The sequence below is a fragment of the Miniopterus schreibersii genome (assembly GCF_964146895.1).
Source record: "Miniopterus schreibersii genome assembly, chromosome: 14".
In the NCBI taxonomy this organism is placed as follows: Eukaryota; Metazoa; Chordata; class Mammalia; order Chiroptera; family Miniopteridae; genus Miniopterus; species Miniopterus schreibersii.
This window is the reverse complement of record NC_138114.1, coordinates 14,211,469-14,232,674: the sequence shown is the minus strand read 5'-3', so window position 1 is coordinate 14,232,674 and position 21,206 is coordinate 14,211,469. Positions and strand designations below refer to the sequence as shown.

The following is a 21,206-nucleotide window of genomic DNA, read 5'->3' as shown; positions in this document are numbered from 1 at the left end:
AAACAAAGAGGAGACTGACCCAGGAACTCAGGCTCTTTGTTTCTGGCAACTCTGTCCTTTCTCCTCTGAGGGCAGTTGGGGCCCAGTGAGAAAGGCCAGCACTGCTTCACAGAATCCAGAGGCAAATCCTTCTAACCTGGAGAAGGAGACCTGCTGAGCAGAGTCTAGCAGGCCAGGGGCCTGGCTTCTGTATGGGGCCACTCCTTGTCTCACGAAGAAGGAATGTAGGACAGTTCATCCTGGGAAACCAGGAGAGATGAATTCTAGTCCCTGTTCCATCTCTCACAACACTGGGGGAGCCACCATGAGGACAAAGAAGGTCACGTCAGAGAAAACACCTCAACACTACTGCCCAAGGGTGAGGGTTTATAGTGAGAAAGCTCAAAGGACATGCATGTCCATCAGGCCATCAGGACTTGGCTTCCAGGTCAGAGAAAAAGACATCTTTCACTGCAGTCTGATGGGGGGGCGGGAATCTAGTAATAGCCAAATCATCAGGAGTGACACTTTTCCAAGGTGTCCTAAGCCATCTTTCCTTGAAGAGATTCAAGACATTTACACTCAAATCAGAAAATTTCCTGGGCCATAGCCTGTCCATACTCAGAGATGGTTAGGCTGCAAGTGTTTCTCTCCACGGATTCTAAACACATCCACTTTGGAGAATGTCAATCCTTCTGTGAGGCCTAAGCCGAGGAGCCACAGTTTGGTTCAATGAGTTGTGGCTCTATGTAAAGAGGAGGTGGTAGTTGGCAGTTCTGTCTCTTAGCTCACTGGCTGCCAAGTGACCACAATTTGTACCCTCCAGAGCGGCTCTGTCTGAGTCAGAGCCTAGAGCCCCAGTCTGAAGTCACACCAGGACGCCGAAACGCACAGATGGTCAATGAGATAATGGATGTCAAAACTCTTTCAAAACCATAAAGTATGACACAAATGTCTGAGATTATTATGATGACAATCTCGGGACCAGTTTTACATGGAGACATAACAAGAAAGCAGCCCAGCCAGGCGTGGCTCAGCAGTTGAGCATTGACCTAGGATCCAGGAGATCGGGGTTCGAGTCCCGGTCAGGGCACATGTCCAGGTTGCGGGCTCGATCCCCAGTCGGGGGTGTGCAGGAGGCAGCCGATCAATGACTCTCTCATCATTGACGTTTCTCTCTCTCTCTCCTTCCCCCTTCCTCTCTCTGAAATCAATAAAAATATAGTTTAAAAAAACAAACAAACAAGAAAATAGGCAGCTTTCCTATACCCCTCTAGGTCCTAGGATACCACCATCATTTGGTCACTGGGGATTTAAATTCTTTGTTTTATGTATGGTGTCCAATTATGGAATTAACTATCCCTTGGAGTATGTTGATAGTGACATAAGTTAACACTCACGTACCAGGTTCTTTCCTGAAAGTGAGTATTAATGGGTGGAGATCTCTGGTAAAAAGAAAATGCCAAGAGAGGAAGAAAAATAATATTGTCTGGAGGGCGAACGCCACACTGAAAGGATAGGTAGGAAACAGCAAAATTATAAAGCAGGGTGAAGAATGCCTATTTGCAAGTCTACAAGGAATAAAATAACTAATAACGACCGGTCCACTTCCTATTTTCTCCAGAAGAAAGGAAGGACATGTGAGAGAAAATAGCCCCTTTCAAAGTTGCTGTGTCCCTTGCCCCCGTCCTAATCTTCCAGGGGCAAAGTCTCATAGTGATTTTTTGCCAAACTCTAAAACCCAAATAGACTCGAGTGGCTCTAAACAAAACGTGTTTTAGCCCAGCCGGGTGTGGCTCAGCGGTTGAGCGTCGACCTAGGATCCAGGCAACCGGGGTTCGATTCCCGGTCAGGGCACATGCCCGGGTTGCAGGCTCGATCCCCAGTCGGGGGCGGCAGGAGGCAGCCGATCAATGACTCTCTCATCATTGATGTTTCTGTCTCTCTCTCTCCCTCTCCTTTCCTCTCTCTGAAATCAACAAAGATATATTAAAAAAAAAAAGTGTTTTAAGCAAATAATCATGGATCTGTTGATGTCTTCTTCACCGTTGTTTCTGAATAGCTACAATGCAGAAGGTTGTGAAAGACACTGAGCTTGCTGACATCATGTGAATACTGACCAGGTGCCATCTGGACCCTGGGCCTGTTGAGCTACTCTGAGTTTGACAGGAATCTCATAGCTGCAACTCTCCTTAATTTCTTGAAGATGCTACATCAGCACTCACTGGAAGCAGAAAGGCAGAAACTGACATCCCTTTGTAAACATACAACATTAATTTTCCTATTCAATCTGAATTCAGCCAACAATCTAAACAACAGCTTCAAGCTCTCTCACACTAAAGACAATTTCAAATCTCAAATGAAAGAAGGAAAGGTCGCTGCCTCAGGAGCCATCACGGGCCACAGCCTTGGTGAGAAAGTTCACCTCATTCTACAAGGGCTGCTTTAAAAACTTCTCCAAATTGATGCTTGTGAGTTACCAACATCCTCACTTCATCTCTTCAGTGTCCTTGGGTTTTCCAGAGACAAGCAGGACACTGTGACCTTGGGTGCCCACCACCAAGCCCGCCGGCTGCAGCGACACTTTCTGCGGTGGAACCACCTGCCGAGGGTTGGGCCACGGTTGGCACTGGGCAGCAGACCCGAGTGGTAGCCCAGTCACCGACAGCAGGCTCCACTCCACAACAGCCTCTGATGGGCTTCCACACAGCAAAATGGGGACGCACATGCCAGCAATTAAGAAATAATGGCATGGCACTGGCTCATTTGGCAGAGCAGGGTCTTCTCTAGGTCACCTGACTGCCTATTTCGTAGGGAATATGACCTGTAAGATGGGACACACGCTCACTCAAAACCCAGCAGGGAGTATTTTGTTCAGACAGGACACCTGGTTCCAGGTACTGCACAGCCTCCGGTTTCTAAGCCTCATTAAGGGGATGACTGGTTCCACATCAAACAGAGAAAGGTGCCACCTTCCCTCCCCCAAAGCTGTTTTCCTGGGAGTTTAATGACCATTCAAGTGGAGGAGCCATTGCCTTTCAATGAGACTGGACTCTGGGAAACAACACAGACTCCAACATTGGTTTTCTTTCCAATCCCTGTTGTAAACTATAGCACTAGGAAAATTCCTTTATGTTGAATCTCTAGATAGCCAACTATTTTCCTGAATTCAACCATGTGATTCTCATCTTGAATTTGAGAATGTCATGCTCTGCATCCTCCTGCCAACACGTGTTCTGTTTCCCCAAGGTCACCTGGTCTTGGGTAGAAAAGTCCTGTTTGGGACACTCTGAACTTTGAGGACTAAACCCTTGAGGGAACAAAATAGGACTTCTCCTTCGCTATATCCATGTGGGGTTAAGGGGTCAGGCAGAGTGTTGGCCACCTAGTAGGTGTTCAGTAAATACCAACTGAAGAAGTTAGTGCAGCACATAATGGAAGTTGTTGCAATGGGATCAAGAATGCATCAATATTTCTGAACCCGGAGGTCCGATGGATGCTCCTGAATGAATCAGTATGTGAAGGAGCTTCCATCCAGTGACCAACTGCAAACAAGGTTGGACTGAAGAAGTGTCCCAAGGAGGCCTGTCCTCACCACCCTCTTTACCCAGGCCTCTGGATCGCATTGTTTTGCACGTGTGTGTGTGTGTGTGTGTGCATGCACTCATGTGTGTTTGGCTGCATGGTGAGGGAGGAGAGACTGGGCCCCCACCGGCATCTCTGGGGAGCCTGGGGTAGGCTCTCCTTGTCCTACCTTGTTGTGATACTGCAGCATCTGAGTGATGATTCTTATCTTCGGGTGGTAGTTCTTTATGGAGATTACTCTGAAAAAGAAAAAAAAAATCAAAGCTGAGGCAGGGTTTGCTTTACCCTTGGAGTCTGATGGGAAGATTAATTTGATTACAACCAAATGGAGTGACTGTGGGCCCAGCAGCCAAGGCCATCCTGAGGGGTTGCAGGCACTGGGCCAAGTTAAACTGTGTTTCCGTCACCATACCCCATGGTAATGTGAAAAAGAAACCACAGCATAGCCACAGACTGTCCTGGGCCTAAGAGAAGAGAGGCCTGCAGTGCCTTGGAGGTGGACGGTATGTGAGTATGTGTACTGGGGGTCAGGGGTTCTGGAGCAAGTGCCAAGGCTTGATTCCTATACAGGCATCTGAAGAAAGCAAGCTCCATTCATGGGGCCGAGGGAGGCTTCCACTCTTATGCCCTGGGGAAGAGCCTAGAAACAATCTGCTGTGAGTCCAATTCTCCGAGTTAATAATTTGGGACAGCAATGACCATCCCAACAAGCAACCTGACAAATGATTCTAACTGTCACACACATGGCCACTCACAAAAACGATTTCTAAGCAGGGTTCCTAGGATGGGATCAATAGCTCAGCATTCAATAGCTAATAGCACCTAAATGATGACTTTGATGCTGTTAGAATAAAGGGCAAGGCCTTTCAGAGGTCACGATCTAGGGGGAAATCCCTACCCTACGAACTGCCCTCAGTCCACACTCAGTACCAGCTACTACCTCCCCCTCCCTCCCGTTCCCGTGACAATCACTGTGCTAAAAGGGGAGGGGCAGGGAGCAGAGGGATCGAAACACCTGGACTCCAGCCCCAGCTATTGCACTAACGAACTGGGTGACCTTCAGGAAATCCCTGGTCTCTCTGTGACTGTTTCCTCATCTGGACATTGGGGGCAACAGTACCTGCTTTATTTATTTCACAGGCCTGGTATGAGCAGCAGAAGGAAAGACCAGATGTGAAAATGCTTTGAAATCATTAAAAGCTCTCTCCACGTGTAAGTTATGGTTTTTGTCATTACCGACTCTGTCAGAGGTGACATTGTACATTTCCTTCTGTGACAAGGAAGGCCAGAGAATGGAATTCCACAGAAAGGCCCACCTCCTGAGCCTAATCAGTAATGCAAGTGCATTTATTGTGACCACCCCCACAAACTCCCCACCAAGAAACGCTAAGCCTCATGCCTTTTTCATGCAGAGATGGAGAAAGGCAGCCAGGGAGCAGCCATGTCTGAAAAGCTACGCCTTGTGAATTTAGGAAACGGATCACACATAAGCCTCTCCTGCACAAGTTCACCCTGGGCTTCTGCACTTGAAGGATTTCATTTTCTTTTTGAGAAAGTGTTGTGTTGGCCCATGCTTATAACTCAAGGACTTGGAGCCTCTGTCAGCCTCCGAATTCAGTTCACAGCATCAGCCAGTTCTCTGCATTAGCTCATTTCAAATGGATCTTTGACATTTTAATTTCAAACGGGGCAGATTGGTCTCATTAAATTAAGGAGGAAGGAGGATTATACAAATAAGGGAAAGACAGAGCCCATTTTTAACCCTGAACCTCCCATTTCCTTTTGCTGCCTGGGCCTTGGTTCTGATTCTGGTTGATGGATGGCTCAATTACATTTCTGACACTCCCTTTGTTCGGTAATCTTTATGCCTTAGCATCATGTCTATCACCCTGGTAACCTATATGTCTTCATATTAACTCTACCACAGTCAGGGCTTATATAAAATATCGTGATGAAGAGAAATGCCCATTTCCAAGCTATAATCATTTCAATTAGTCACTTCTGAAGGGAAAAAAAGGCAATGCCAGCCTCAAATTTGTCTGTGGGGTCAACACATTAAGCTTCACCTCCTTTTGATATTTTGGATGAAATTTTGAAGACAATCAGACCTAGTTCTTTAAAGTCTACATTTATATCACTTCAAATGATACAGAAACATGGCAAAGGATTGAAATCTTAGTTCAAGGAGAGGGCAGACTGACCCACCTGAAGCTGAGGTTGTTGTGGTCACCTTCCAGCTGTGACTCGTTAGGGGATGGCCCCAGGTGTGGGAGCATGTCCTCACCACCACCTCCCCGCAGCCTGGCAAGCCCGATGCTTACAAGAGCTCATGCATCAACTTCCTTAAAACGACTGCACTAATCATGTTGCCAAAGGAAAGCGAGTGGAAAGAGAACATTGCGCCAGATGTTGCTTGCCAGACACAAGGACCAGATGCTGAGGGGAGGCCCTGCTCATCCGAAAGGCATGGAGGAATTCCCCCACCTCACTGATGGGAACACTCCTGTCACTTGGGGCCACTGATTAAAGGCACAGAAAGGAGATGGGAGCACTGTGATTATGCAAAGGCAACTTCCCAGCCCTCCGCCCGGGCGAATTCCCAGGACACAGTAACCAAGCTGCAGGGAGAAGGGAATCTTTGTCTAGATCCAGAAGATGGCTGTTTGCAATTAGCAAGAGTTCCTGGGAACGTAGTGGGAGTGAAATGTTTTCTCTTAGTTCATGTCTTCTCCAGAAGGTTCTCCTTATTAGTCCATCCCAGCTCTCTTAACTACTCTGCGATTTATGCTGCAGCAGAGATTTCAAAAGGGCTTTAACTATCTGGAGCAAAATATCTGAACTTTTTAGGCATTTCATAGTCACAAGATGTCTGGAATATGCGTCTATGAAAAGAACAAAAACAGAACAGTTTTCTTCTGAAAGAGAAAGGACCAGAAGTTGGGCAGAGAAGGGCCTCAAACAGGCTCAGCCCATTTGCAAGAAGGGTACTGGGAAGTGTTCTCCAAAGAGTGGCCCCCATCCCAGGAGATGTTCTGTAAAAACGGGGGCAGGGGGTGGGCTTGCAGTCAAAGAGGTGTGAGAAATTCTCTATAGCACATTATCTTAAAAATTCATATTAGCATTAAAAGCACTGAGAAAGCTTTCAGTGAACAAAAGTGTTTCATTTGGGGAGACTGGTTGAAACAAACTAATTGGTGAGCTCCTCTTTGTGGGTGAAATTAGTCAATGTGCTATAGTATAGACACACTTGGAAAGCTCTAACACTGGGCTACTCAGCTGGGCACTGTTGACATTTGGGGCCAGAGAATTCTCGGCTGTGGCAGCTGGCCTTTGCATTATAGGATATTGAGCAGCGTTACCGGTCTCTAACCACCAGTAAGCAGGACGTGAGCAGGACGATCTCCTCGTTATGACAACCAAGAACGTCTCCAGATATTTCAAAATGTCTCCTGAGAGATAAAATCACTCCCAGTTAAGGTATCTCAGGTCCATCCCCCCTTAGGAAACATGGCACCTTATTTCAGGCCCAGGCCCGTCTAAATGTATCTTTCTTTTTTTCCGGTCCTTCAAGGATCTCAAAGTGAAGACCTAGGGCTCCCATCTTCCACGGGTGAACTTCATGTGGACGATGCCTCGTGTCAGTACCCTCCACACCCACCACAGCCTCAGAGGCCCCCAGGCCTATGCAGGTGGCAAGTTGTGGGGCAGCTAATGGGGGAGATGGTGCTCTGCAGAGGACCCAAAGGGGCAGCAAGCGAGCGGGCCTCAGAGCACCAAGCCCAGAGCCTTCCCTTCCCCACCCCCTGAGGTTACCTCATGATGTTGGAGGCATCTTCAGCGTCGGGGTCAGCGCAGTACTTATTGGCAAGGATGAGGCACGCGTCTGCTGACTCTATCTAAGACACGGAAAGGAAAAGCACAGAGCACACACGCATAAACAGCCATGCTTGGTGGCAGTCTCTCTCTATTAACAGCTTTGGGGAACCTGGTGCTTTGCAAAAAAAAAAAATTAAAGAATCCTAAGAGATGATAGTTTCTGTCTAAAATGTAAGTTGTAAGTTCTTGTTATGATATAAATAATTCATCTTATTGCTGTTGGGAGGGAGCATGTACCTTGGTAATTATACTGTTTATTTTGCATAGTCTTACCTATGAACTTTCCAGATTTCTTTAAATAACAATTAACTAAGACTTTCAATCCTCCCCAGCCCAGCCTACCTTCCCCACCATCTGCACCATCATCCTAAATTTTCCAGGTGGGAAATGGAGTTAGGTGGGCTAAACACCCCCTCGTAGGTTACCAAGATAACTGAGGAGTTGGGGATTCAGTAATTTAGACTCCAAAATCCTTCCTCGAACTTTTTCACATCTTAATTGGGGAATAAAAGGAAATGAGAGCCCTGAATCAGGTAACAGCTCAGCACTGCTTAGTATTCAATTGGCATTCAGATATTCAAAAGTCAGCAGATCTATATGTATGAAATGATGTGTTACAGACAATCTCACGCTATAACCTACTGACTTATCTAAACATGAGCCCCAAATAATTTATTCCTTTGAGGGGTTCATGAGTTGTGCTAATAACTGCTTACATCGAAATTAGGTCCAAGAACAATAACTATTCCTCTAAGTTCTCACAGGCTTTCACATTAGCCATAACTTGGTTCATGTCTGGGTAAACGTACAGTGAACTGGACTCTGTAGGAATTCTCACGCTGGCTCAGGCCTCAGGCCTGCAATCTGTCCTACTTGGCATGTTGTACTTAGCAGATCCTCTGTGTGTTTGCCGGGAGGGCATGGCTTCCTCCATGCTATGTCAGTGTCTCTGGTTTTCTTTAATAATCCAAAAAACTTACCCAAGTCCTTTTACCTTATTCATGTTTTCCAATTACATTACTTACTGAATGATGTGATGACCACAGTTAGCATTTAGACGTCAATGGGTTCACTATTTCAACATATACGCATTGGCATGCAAACACTGAGCGTGCTTACAAAATCGGTATGTAATGAGTGAAGTAGCAGATGCCATCTGGCTGTGCCCATTCCCTTATAAGCCTCAGGTGTGCTTCCTAAGAAGATTCTGCCTTGGAAGGTTCTGGGAAGAAAGACTAGCCCGTTACCAAGTGATACCAAATACCTGTATGTTAAGTTTTACACCTTAGTCTTTGGTGGCGGGGGGGGAAGAAACCTCAAAATGTTTTATGGCTTGGTGAAGTTTTATTTTATATTTTAGCCTTACTGTTCCTTTCTGATATAAATAATAGATTTCAGAGCTATGTTGAGTCCAATTTAAGTATTCAAGATGGGAGCAGCTTGATGATTATGTTGTTTGTGAGACTATGGAGTCCGTGAACTGGTTACTTCCTTTAGCAATGCTGACACTGAGGGAGCTAGCAGAGCAAGTCTCATGTTCCAACAGCTTCAAGTGTGGAATCCTCACAGGTGGTCCAGCAGGAGCCAGTAGAACCAAGCCCTGGGACCAATGGAAGGGTGACGTCAAGGTTGGAGGTATCTGACTTATCTCATTAGGGGTTGGGAGGTGGCTCTTAGCCATCCTGGGAGGCAGGTCCCCTCAGCACAGAGTCAGGCACCCCCTCTTAGATGGAGTAAAAGCAGAAGTCACTCCTTCTTACCTTGACTCTCGCAAGATCGTGTGGATTGAGGACTGAACCCTGATAAAATTCCACCTGAGTAAAATGTCTTTTGAACAGAGCTTCAAGCTCCAGGTTGGGGGAAATGCTGTGGAGGGAGAGAAGAAACAGCCATTAGTACGACAGATGCAGACACTTCAGCCTCCGTGGCCTTCTCACGGCTCCACAGAGGGAGACCTGGGAAGAGGCTTTCGCCTTCCAAGCAGCTCCCTTTCTTGCCATAAATAAAAGGCTTGCACACAAGAGAGGTAAAACCCCAGCCCAAAAGAACCAAAACCAACACCAAGGTGAAATAAACAGACCCAGACTTTTACAAATGTCTTCAACTCCACGGTGAACGGAATTCCTATTTTATGAACAGAGAAACTGAGGCTGTAATTAGCCAAAGGTCCCCCTGGCAGGGCCTCTTGCTGTTCCTCCATCAAAAGCCTTTTCCCTGCTTTTCCTCCTCATGGGCTCATCCCCCCAAACGCCACCTCTGAGCAGCCACACCCAGACTTCATTTACTCTCAGTACTGGTCTTGATTCACAGGTATGTACACTGTTCATCATTCTTAGGGCTGATCTGTAAAGACAACTTTCCCGTTGGATGACAAAGATTAAAACACTGATTGACCTACTCATTCATTCATTAATTCTGCAGAGGCGAACAGACCGACTCTCTATATGGTACTATACCAGGCACTAGGAGATGATATTTAGTTAGAACCTACTAGGTGCCAAGGACTGTGCTAACCAACACTTGACTAACATTTATTAAATCTACCGAGTCATAATAATTTTTAATATTCTGAGCATTTACTGCATGGCAGACACCATTCTAAACACTTGACAAGTATTAACAACTCATGTAAACCTCAAAACAACCCTAGAGAAAGGTATGTTATTGACACAAAGCTTCAAGAGGTTAATTAACTGGGCCACATACTATGATGCTGATGCTAGCAGATGCTGGGACACAGGGGAATCCTAACAATGGAAACATCAGAAGCCCATCTGTTGATCAGACTAAAGCTATGGGTGAGAGAAGAGCAGTGCCTGTGCCAACCTGACCAGTCTTCCAGACCCAGCACAGTCCTGTTTCCTTCCTGAAGGCTGCCCTCGTAATGCAAGAAGCTGTGGTCTCTCCCTGGTACAGATGCCCCAAGCCAGTCTGATTACACTGACTGCAGTCAGTTAACGTAGGATCGATGTGCTCTGATGTTGCATATGTGCTCATCTTGAAATGTCCAACCAACAGGAGGGCAGAACCTGCACACTATACATCTCTTGAACCTTCTAAAATGCTCAGCAGAAGGCAGGCGCCACAGCGGGCAATCAGTGGCTAGCACTGAATTAATCTGTGGGTTCTGCTCCTGGGCCCATGGCCTGGCTGGTCTTTTCAGAACTTGGAGAAGTCAGTGCCAATAAGAAAAATGCTGGTGCTCAAACATGATGACCAGTTTGGTATTCTGTGAACAAATGCCCGAAGGAAGAAGATGCACAGAATGGGAGCTTGGAGGGAAAACCACCTCAGTGGGCTCTCAGAGCAAGACTGAGTCCTGGGCGGTCAATCCCATATGGAGCCAACAGCAACACGTAAGCTTTGTTCCTCTGGCAACTCACCGCTATGACTGGCCCCTGGATGGCCCCGTCCCCATAAAAGACAACGGATCAACCCATGTCAACATGGTTGAGCACCTCAACCCTCCATCCCTATGGCAGACTACCTTTTACTCAAAAGGGGATGAGACAAAGCTTAAAATCTCAACAACACTGAGCAGAGGGGAGACATCCTGCTTTCCTCACCTGTAAGACAAACATATTAAGACCTAACTTCTAAACCGATTATGTCACCTAATGTATTGTGTCTTTCACAATAACAGCTAACATTCATTGAGCAGCTACTGCACGCCTGCTTCTGCTCCGCATGCATTACATGGATCACATCTTTTCATTCCCACCACAGCCCAAGGAGGTAGGTAGAAGCCATGATGATGTCCCCGTCTTATGGATGTGGAAACTGAGGCCCAGAGAGGTTAAGTAACATGTTCAGCAAGTCATTGGTTGAGTCAAAATTCAGATCAGTTATTCTGGGTCTAGAGCATGTACTTTCCCTCCCTCTGTTGATTAAAGGCGGGGCTGTACACACGGTGACCAGCGAGCACAGCCACCCCCCCTGGAGGTTTCTGGGAACCACAGTTGTTGTTATCCTCGTATACTCTGCTTCCCGTTATGTCGGTGTCTTCCTTGATCGCTGTGTCCCCCCTGCACTCATAAAGTGCCCACACCGCACCGCTCATTCCATGCCAGACACTGTGGACGTGCCCGGCTCACACAGATCCAGACAGCTGAGGGGCCAGGATGGCGTGTGTGAGCCCTGATCAACTCCACTGTTATTTGCCAGAATCGCCTTCACAGAGGCAGGTGCCTGCGTTGCCTCCCTTCCCGTTGGTTTTCAGGGTCCTCTCCAACGAGGGCAGGAGGGATCGTGACTCATTCAACTCTGCCCCACCCTCATGTCGCCCCCAAACCACCACTCCTGCGGACACTCGGGGTGCCCCCTCGGGGTGTACTGCTGGGTGGAGGGTCTCAGAACCACAGGGGCCTCTTACTTGTGAAGAAAGACAATCTCCACGTTGACATCGTCCCGGTCCTTGTGCAGAAAGTCCTTCAGGAAGTTGGAGACGCTCTCAAGAGTGATGTGTCCACAGACCACAATGTGCCTGAATGGGAGAGGCCAGTTAGAGGCGGCGGCCCAGGCCCCCGGGCCCAGCAGGACAGAGGAAGCGCAGCCGCAGGAAAGCATCATCTCCCCCCCAGGCCCCCACGAAAGCCCAGCTCCCCTCCCAGAGGGCTGCGAGCAAAGCGGCGGTGCTGGCAGGTGCTCAGCGACTCCTCGACGCGAAAGGCATATGGCTTCTCACCTGATGCTGCACGAAATCCTATTAAAAGCCCAACCGTTTGGCCAAGTGGTTTTATGCATTTAACAATAAGTGACATTATGCTTGCGCTTAAATGCTGCATTATCAAGTCCCTTGCAGATTCATATCTCTCCCTTTCTGCCCACAAAGCGCCCTCCCGGGAGATTTACTGAATGAGTCTTGGTTTATGACATAGAGCTTATCAGGTAATGAGGTAACAAATCTTGCCGAGACGAGGATTTTGTGGGTAAGAAAGCGAACTTCTATCAGGGTGGCTAATGTGCGGCTTGACACGTTATGGGCTCTGCTGGCCATAAGCAGTAAAAAGGAAAATTTTGCATTTTTCCGCCATAACTCCTCCGACAATGGGGGCATGTAACACTTTACAGTAAGTGAGCATTACTCAGGCTAAATGGGGATGGGACGCCTATGGAATCGGAGATCAGCCACGGATCTGTGTCCCCAGACAGCTGCTTCCTTAGGGCGCCCCGTGTTTCTCTGAGAGCCAAAGGAATCGGCCTCCAGGTGGGGAGAAGCTGGGAAGAGTGGAGGCTGGCACTGTTTGCCTTGTCCCTGGGGGTCTGGACTTCTGTTTCTAGAGATGGCACCTCCCCCTGGAAAGAGGAGCCCCTCTTCCAGAACTGTTGGAATGAGAGTCCCCTCAACAACTCTGGGCTCCTGGGCCAATCTGACTTTGATACCAGGCTCTACTGTGCCCACTTGTATCGGCCACACGGTGCTCGATCAGGTCTCAGCACTCGGGTGGAAGAGTGAGCGCCAGGGCCAAGCATCGGGACGGCCTGTGCAGATGAAACCCGCTGGCTTGAGTAAAGAGGTTGCTGAAAGGGGCGCAGCCCAGGTCCCCGTGCCCCTTGGGCTGACGGTGACAGAGGCCGACTCCCTGGTGGGCTGTGAGGCATGGGCAGGTGGCGAACACGAAGCACAGCCGTTCCACGGGGAACATGTAAAATGGCCAGGTCCCTGGCACTTCATAATCACTCTGTGCGCATTCCAGTAGGGCGGAGAGCGCACTGGCTGGAGGCAGCCCGTAATCGGAGGCATGATGCTCACTTATGCAGCGTTCCATTAGATGCCATTACGAGAGCCTGCCCTTTCCTTGTAATTTGGCGCTTGACTAAGTGGGTGAGAATAATGCAGTAAACTCATTGGTGAAGGGATAATGATGCAGAACAGAGAGTAAATCAATAATACGCACGGAGCAGTTAATAATACCACCATTATGGACTGTTATTGTTACGGAGCTGCACTCAGCCACCGGCACGCAGAGGCCGTCCCGGGAGGGGACAGCGTCCGTGCCTTCCGCAGACAAGATGTTTGAACAGGATCACGGGGCTCCCTGCTGGGTTGAGGGAAGTCCCTTGGCCACCCATCCAAATTTTATGTTCAAAACCCATGTGACTAGCGCCTTCCTAAAATGCACAGTATGCCAGAATGCACAATGTAACTGAAACACTTGGGTGATATACATTTTTATCACTCCATCCCTTAAAATGTTTCTTGAGGCACGTGCTCATTTATATAGAAACACAGGCTGCACGTGGATTTGCATGATCTGAATAAGACTTCTCATTTTGAACTTGCCAAGTGTGTTCAGAAAGTGACTGAGAAACAGGATCTCCCTCCTGACCCCTCCACAAATGACAGTGGGACAGCTTGGGGCAATTCTGATTCTTTCTACCCACAAAGTTCCCTGATGGAAAACAAGACCAGCGTGATCCAGCGTAAGGGCCCCTTCAGAGGACTGACGCTGGTTCCACCAGGATATGAAGGCAGCCAGATTTGCGTCCCTGCCCTGCCACCGCGGACGTGTGATCCCTGGCAAGCTTCTTATCCCCATTCAATAGATGAGGGAACTGAGAGGTTAATACCCCAGCCAGCCTCCTGCCCCGGGCTCTGCAAAGCGCACCGTCCTATGCCAGCATAAGCCTGGTTATTATTCAAGGCTGGACTCGAATCAATGAGAGGGCCAGGGAGATGCCTGCACATTCATCCTTCCTACCCTGTACGCAAAGCACTGAATGAACATCTGCCAGCATCCCCTCTTCCTCTTCAAAAGCCATTCATCTCTGGGACAGATGTATGAGAAGTGGAAGGGAAGGAGATGAGTTCAGCCTCTCACCCTTGAATCAAAGGCTCACTCAGCTGATTTATTCGGCCTTAGAAAGAGTCAGGGTTCTCTTAGTTGAAAATGTGCTGGGTACATATAAAATATATTCCAATGCAATCAATATTATCCCTTAAGCCTTTAATTAGCTTTCACTTCTCTTAAGAAGTAGACAAATGTTGGCAGGAGAGAGAGGGGGAAAAAAAAGATTGACTTTTCTCATTTGGTGTTAGCTGTCCAATACCATTCTAGACAATTTAAAATATATGTCTGTTAGCTACAGCATGATTTCTGGGGTAGAGAACAGTCTTTATCAAAAAGGGAGGGGAAAAAATCTTCCTTCAACATAATTGGTATTTTTGCTCAGAAAAAGCGAGATTGATTGAAAGCAGATTGCCTCTCTGCCCAGGGAGAGTTATTAGGTGCATTATCATGGCAACCTTGGGGAACCCATATTGTTCCAATCTGTCCTGTATCTGATCTGAAGATTTACGGCTTCCCCCTTTTGTGCCAATAATCATTTCCCTCTATTTTGTTTTCCATACATTGGAAGTTATCAGGGAACCCACATATTGAAAATGTTTGAATGCAGTTAGAATTGATGGATGGGGAGAAGCTGCCTCTCCTAACTCAGCATCTGCATTAGAAGGTCGGCTCCTGCCAGCCCGCATCCCAGGGAGCGCCCAGGGGGAGAGCCCAGGGCCCTGCTGGAGTGCGAGGGATGGATGGTGAAAGGGGAAAATTTATTTCCCAAAAGTATTTTCAGGAGTTGAAAATTCCGGGGGAAGGATGTTATTGTGGGGAGAAGAGAAGCTGAGTTTCCTGTATCTTCAACAATTGAAAATATAACTGAAAATGCTCAGGGATTGAGAGCAGAGTGACGGTGCTCACAGTGCACGGTTTGAATAATGCCAGAAAGATCTTCAGCCAAAATTATCTGTCAGGTTCTGCGACACCTACAAATATACCATGTGAGATTCTTTTTAATAGTCCTGTGTTAGCTCAGCTCAGACACTAGTAACTAAAGAGTCTTAGGTAAGGTGCCCATTCTGCATTTTACAATTATGAAGTCAGAGTCTCTCAGGGGCTGGAGCTAGTACCTGACTCATGAGGTTACCCTGAGGATTTACTTAAACAGATAATACCTGTGAAGGGCGTAGGAAAAGGTCTGGCCCATCATAAACATTAAATGGTAAGATTCATGGGATATCTGTAAATCAGTGCGTAACAGATACAAAATACTCTGTGGCCCATATATATCACCTAATCCTCAAACAACCCTGTGTTCCTATTATCTGCATCTTTTCAGATAACCTCTCTGAACCTCAATTTCCTTAAGGGATGTGCCTGAGATCCCACAGCAAGTAAGAGTGATTTGCCCAGGTAGTGGCCTGGTCTCTGACCTAATTCTCACTGAGAAGAAAGCAGTGATGTGGAAAAGGTTCAGGCTTTGGTATTTCAGCTCTGCTCCCTCATGACAGGCAGGGCTGGACCAACAGGAGATCCCAGGACACACAGTGGAGGGGTGACAGAGGGTCCTCGCTGGGCCAGGAGAGAGGCTTAGTGAGAGGACTGGGGTAGACAGAGATAAACCCCACCTAAAGCACCAGAGATGCATGTGGTCAGCCAGGCCAGAGGCTCAAGACAGCCAAGGCTGAGAGACAGCAGGAATTCTAAACCAGGTTTCAACTTAAGCCACACAATTTGGCCAACCAGAGGCTGTGAAATGATGCAGACGTCCACTTTAGATGCTATATGCCTTGTCCAGCTCAGGACTTTCCCCAGGACCCGGAGGAGAACAGAGATCTAGATGGTTCACTGACAAGGGAGAGTATTTAGGAGAGCTACCCTGTGAAAGCAGCTGATGCCGTTTCCATCTGCTGGTCCAGATCTGAACATTTTTAGACTACTGGAGACCGTAATGACTGACTTTTAGGGGGCCTGGCCACCTGGTTTGTGAAGGTGGCCAACAAACCTAAATTAATAACCATTTCTTCTTTGGTGCACTTTTTGGTTCTTAAAGTTTTGTTTAGTTCTGGGAACAAATCTTTGTTAGGATAAACTAATGTCAGTAACTAGGATTGAAAGATCCATCTCAGATGCATGAGGAAGCATCTGAGATGTCAAAACAGTAGCAGATGGCATCTTGTGGAGGAGTCACTCATCCAGCGCAGCACACCTGGCTGGTCTGGGGCAAGGGCTCCACAAGCACGGGCTGGGTGAACCCGCGGCGGGAACACTGGTGGGCCACAGAGCAAGCGTGGCATCGAGGGGTTGAGCGTGACTTAATCAGAATGAGAATAATGCTTGACTGTTATGGATGCTATCAGGGCTCACCAGGAAACGATCAATCGCTTAGTTCATGGGTCTCTTCACTAAATCTGTATTGGTGTCATGAACCAGATCTTCACCTTCAGAATGAAATCCCACACATTATCCTCAATCGCTCTGCTCCCCGCTTGGAAATGGGCCAGGTGGGCCAGGAGAGCCCCAGTGGAGTTGGAAGGCTGGGTTTCAGAGCTCAAAGCCACTGGTGCTTCTGAACGGACAGCTTAGGGGAGCTGACTGAGGCAGGAGGCATCAGAGAAGGGTGGGGGGGCCACCAGACAAAGCTTTTCAAGGCTCTCCAGGGAATGATGCACACAGAGCCAGTGGGGATGAGTTTAGTTTAGCTCAATGAGAACAAAAACCTACACACTTTAAAAATGACTCAAGCAGTGCTGCTTAGAGCCAGCAGCCTTTGAAAAGGGACTGTGACAGTGATGGGCTCTCTTGCACTTCTCACATGTTATCTCTGGGTCAGAATTGTCTTGGCAAATGTACCGTCTAGTGCCTGCATCATTCTGATGTGGACCCTGAGGTCCAAAGACTCAGTGTCGAGTGAGTGCCAGAGCAAGGGCAGACCTGCCCCCGTGGGTTGGCGCCTTCTGCACAGAGGAAGCAACTAGTGCCACTGGAAGGAGCTGCAGTCCTTTGTGACCTGGGACCGGTCACTATAAAATGAAGAGGCCCAGACTCTGATGAGTCCCCCACGGGGTTCCAGTTCTCTGGCCCCGCCCCAGTTCACGGATCATCTATCTTGTCTAGGTGCCTGCAACAGCGTCCTAATTCCAATCCCTGCTTACTCTCCCCACAACTCCCACCCCCAACCCCACCCCAAAAAAGCTAAGGGGCAAGGACAGAGGCAGATCCAACTGCACTGGGCCCCGGCAGGGCAGGGAGGCCCGACATCTCTCTTTAGCAGAGCCTGACTCTCAGAAGACAATGTAAAATGCACAGCTCCGGGCTGTTTATTTTTAAAGATACTATATCCATTTTTACTGGAACAAGTATAAAGAACTTAAAAAACCCATAGCTATCCTGTCACAATAAATCATACAGAGTAAATTGAAAATCCTATACAGCTTTTCCTGAATACATTGTGCTCGCTTTGTCAAAGAGCTAGATGAAATGTGGCATATATTGATCTCGATGTCTCTGTAAAACTATAATATTTATATCAAATACATATGCTAGGACCTCTTGTCTTTCTGCTGAGCCTTCTAGTCATGTTTCTCTCATCCCACCTTCCCCCAGCGCTTCCCACCGTTGGTAGCTGCTGACTTGATGGGAATGCATTTTAAGAAGGAGTTGTCAAAGGAATTCAACAGCGTTTTATCATGTAGAGAGCAGGGTGGGGTGGCAAGAGACCCCACAACCCACATCACAGAGGTCACACTTTAAAGGTACTGCCCAAAGGGGGGAAGGCTAAATCAGCTCCTGCCTTCCCAAGTCCTCCTGCGCTGACAGCCCGTCCCAAAGGACTGTCCCAAAAAGTCCCCATGTGGGGAGATGGTCCTCTATAAACAAAGGTAAGTCCAGGTGGGTGTGCCCCATCCTTCCACCGCACCCTGGGACCCAGCTCAGGACCCCCGGAGCTGTCTGGGCTTTCGAGAACTATCTGTTGACCCAGGGACTGGTGGGCCAAGAGTGTGTGGCTAGGTGACCCCATTCTGTGAGAATTAAGAAGCAATTGAACAGTTAACTGCAAGCCTGTCCGAGCAGTGACCGATTCTGCCACCTCAGACCCAGGACCCTGTTCCAAGTATGTGCGAGAACAGTACATGTAAAAAAGACAGACATGAAACCAAAACAATTGCGAGCGTACATCATCCCAAGCCCTGTTTTAACCATTTCCTGTTAAAACAAAAGAAAAAACAAAGGCAGGCAAACAACAACCAAAACAACCCAAGGAGGTTAAGCGATAAGGTCATTCCCAGGGAGGGCCACATCCAGGACTTTGCCAAGTGCAGAGGAAGGAAATGCGTCTCCCTCCTGGTGAGGAAAGGAATGAGGTAATCATCTGCCCCAGCTGGCGACAGGGCTGCTTCCCTAAGGGGGCAGGAGGTTGATGACATCCCAACAGCGCAGCAAGGGCACCTCTGGAAAACAGCCCCAAGGTCAGAGGACAGACTGCTGGTCACCCCAGGAACACACTGGGGTGTCCTGACCAGACCAGAACTTTCCGCATGAGGAGGGTGCATCTTCCCTATGCAGGTGGTCAGGACCTGACCAGCCCGAGGGCCCTGTGCCTGCACCTCCACTGTCCCAGGCCAGGCCTCCACAGTTAGAGCGTGCCCAAGGAGGGGTTCCACATCTTCGTAGCTGGCTGCCTAGCGGGTGTTTCAATCCAAGTCTTAACACTCAGTTCTGGGAACTCAGTGTGGGAGACATGGGATTTTTTTGCGTGTTCAGCAAGCACCCTCCCTTCTGTCAGCAGCGCCTCATTTTTAATTTGGAGAGACACTCCTCCCCAACCAGGTACAGTCCTGGGCCCTTGAATCAAGATTCCCTGCCCCAGCTTTTCAGTCTCTCACGTAATTCTCTCAATAACCCATGATGCAGATATTGCCACCACTGTTTGGTTTCTTTCTCTCTACTCCTTTCCTTACTTCTTTCCCAGAAAAGGAATCACACAGTCCTCTTAAGTGAGTGATGCCATAACTGCCGACTCTCACAAACTGCGCCTCCTTGTCTCTCCCCCCAAACCCCTCACTCCTCCGCATTTCATTCATCCCACTACTGCAGACTTAAAGGCCCTGGCCATTTTTAAGTGAGCCTGTCTTCCCTTGACCTGACTCTTCCATCCTGGCCAGCTCTCTGCTCTTACAGAGGGACCAGGGCACTGAACAGACATTTCCTCCATTCAAGTCAAGGCGGCTTTGCCTCTCTCCATTTGGTATTGCTGTTTCTCAACAGGAGGGACCAAGAGAAGATTAAGGTAAAAGTCAGCTACCCCTTTGGGGATGAAGGTGAAACAGAGAATGAGCCCAAAAAGAAACGGTTCTTAATTTTGCCGTGGAGGGGAGGCGTTCAGCTGATTTGCAAATGGAGCCTTCCCTCCCTAACACCCCTGGTAAATCACGCCTCAAGGCCCTAGAGCATGTGCTGTCGGACTTGGCCCTCCCATAATGACAATCGAGTTGACACCTCCTGGCCTTGTGGCCTTGTTCCCCAGCCACACCCAAGGGCGTTGCCCCAGCCAGGGTGCTCTGCTCACCTGCCAGGCCGCGAGGAAGCAACACACCTGCACAGCCTGGAGGCCTCCAGCAGGCCTTGCACACACGGGAACTGGGAGCTATCCACAGGGCAGCACCAGCAGCTCCACATCCTCCCAGATCTCCCTGGACCCCTCTTCCACTGGATCCATCAGTAGATCCATCAGTTACTTAGGGCACAAGTAACCTTTGCCCTAAGCTGCTCTAATGGGTACATCTAACAATGGGAATGAGCAAATGTTTTCTGGAGCATTCCTTCTAAAATGCTTGCAGCCTTCATATTGCTTTATACCTTCATGATTTCGCTGCATAAAATTCTTGCCAAAATAGCATTTCACTGGGATGATGTTCCTATGTAATCAAGCTTCTGTTTAGCTGCCACTCGCTTCTTGAATGATTCTGACTGGTTGCTGTCTGAGGTACACTCCAGAATAGCAAGCATCGCATTTTCCAGCTCATCCTTTTAATCACAGCACGTAGCACAGTGCCAGGAACATGGCCGGGGCTCAAATAATTGTTAACTGAGCAAATATGATGAGAGCTTTCCTAAATTTGTTCTGTATACTAACTGACATTGGCCTTCAAGGTCACCGGCCAAGGTCATAAAACCCCTCACAGAGATGAGCATGCACACATCGCTGAACTGCCTCTGTGTCCCCTTGTTGAGAAGGTACAGGGAGGGGATGTAAGGTTGCTTTGACTGGCCATTGGTACCCACATTGGGAGCAGTCCCTGTGGTTCTGGGGGTGGGAACAGGCCATTGTTATGCGACACCAGTGCTAGATGTAGAGGCTGGATCCCTGAGAGTCACAGAATCGAGTTTCCACGAGTTTCACATCGAATTAGCCCTTACAGATTTTTAATAAAAAGAGACAGTGGACTTGGCCAGTTAGAAAGTTTCCTGGTTTATTTTCAGAGTACATTGGCAGCATCTATGGGATGAACCCCAAATCTACTCAGAGCCACTGTGCATAGTTCTGGAAAGACTTCCGGCAGAATGAATGACAGAGCCAGGAGACAGGAAGCACAGTGCGGCTTAGTCTCCGAGGGCCGAGTTGGTTCTTTAGAATCAAAATCTACCCAGCACGGATTCATCCAATCAAATGCCAAGCTGAAGAGAAAGAGTCTTCAGGGGTTATAATTAGAAAAGTCATATTCAGAATTCTTTTCTTTTTTAATGGAAGAAAGAGTATTTGAGAGCAAAACCTAGGCTTAAATATGACTTTTTATTTTTTTAGAAGCACAGTTCATCTCCCACCTACATTTCTATTCTTGTTTTCAGGACAATAGTTGGAACATTTTGATAAGTGTGTGGAAGGGAAGAGAGACAGCAGGAAAGTGTGTGTGGGGGGGGGGAGCTTTCATTCCATTAGTATTATCAGGAAATTGATTTAATATGCATCCAAGTCTCTTTAAATAGAGC

At 48.0% G+C, this 21,206-nt stretch overlaps 1 protein-coding gene across 7 annotated transcripts in view; it reads right to left on the bottom strand.

The window, feature by feature from the left end:
- Nucleotides 1-21,206, bottom strand: part of KCNMA1 (potassium calcium-activated channel subfamily M alpha 1) — a 659,358-nt gene that overhangs the window by 180,996 nt on the left and 457,156 nt on the right. For all 7 annotated transcript variants that reach the window (XM_081158532.1, XM_081158535.1, XM_081158534.1 and 4 more), the window contains exons 10-13: nucleotides 11,813-11,923; nucleotides 9,201-9,306; nucleotides 7,378-7,460; nucleotides 3,734-3,803 (exon numbers count right to left, since the gene is read on the bottom strand). In XM_081158532.1, coding sequence (XP_081014658.1) covers nucleotides 3,734-3,803; nucleotides 7,378-7,460; nucleotides 9,201-9,306; nucleotides 11,813-11,923 — 370 coding nt within the window. The remainder of the gene's footprint in view (nucleotides 1-3,733; nucleotides 3,804-7,377; nucleotides 7,461-9,200; nucleotides 9,307-11,812; nucleotides 11,924-21,206) is intronic.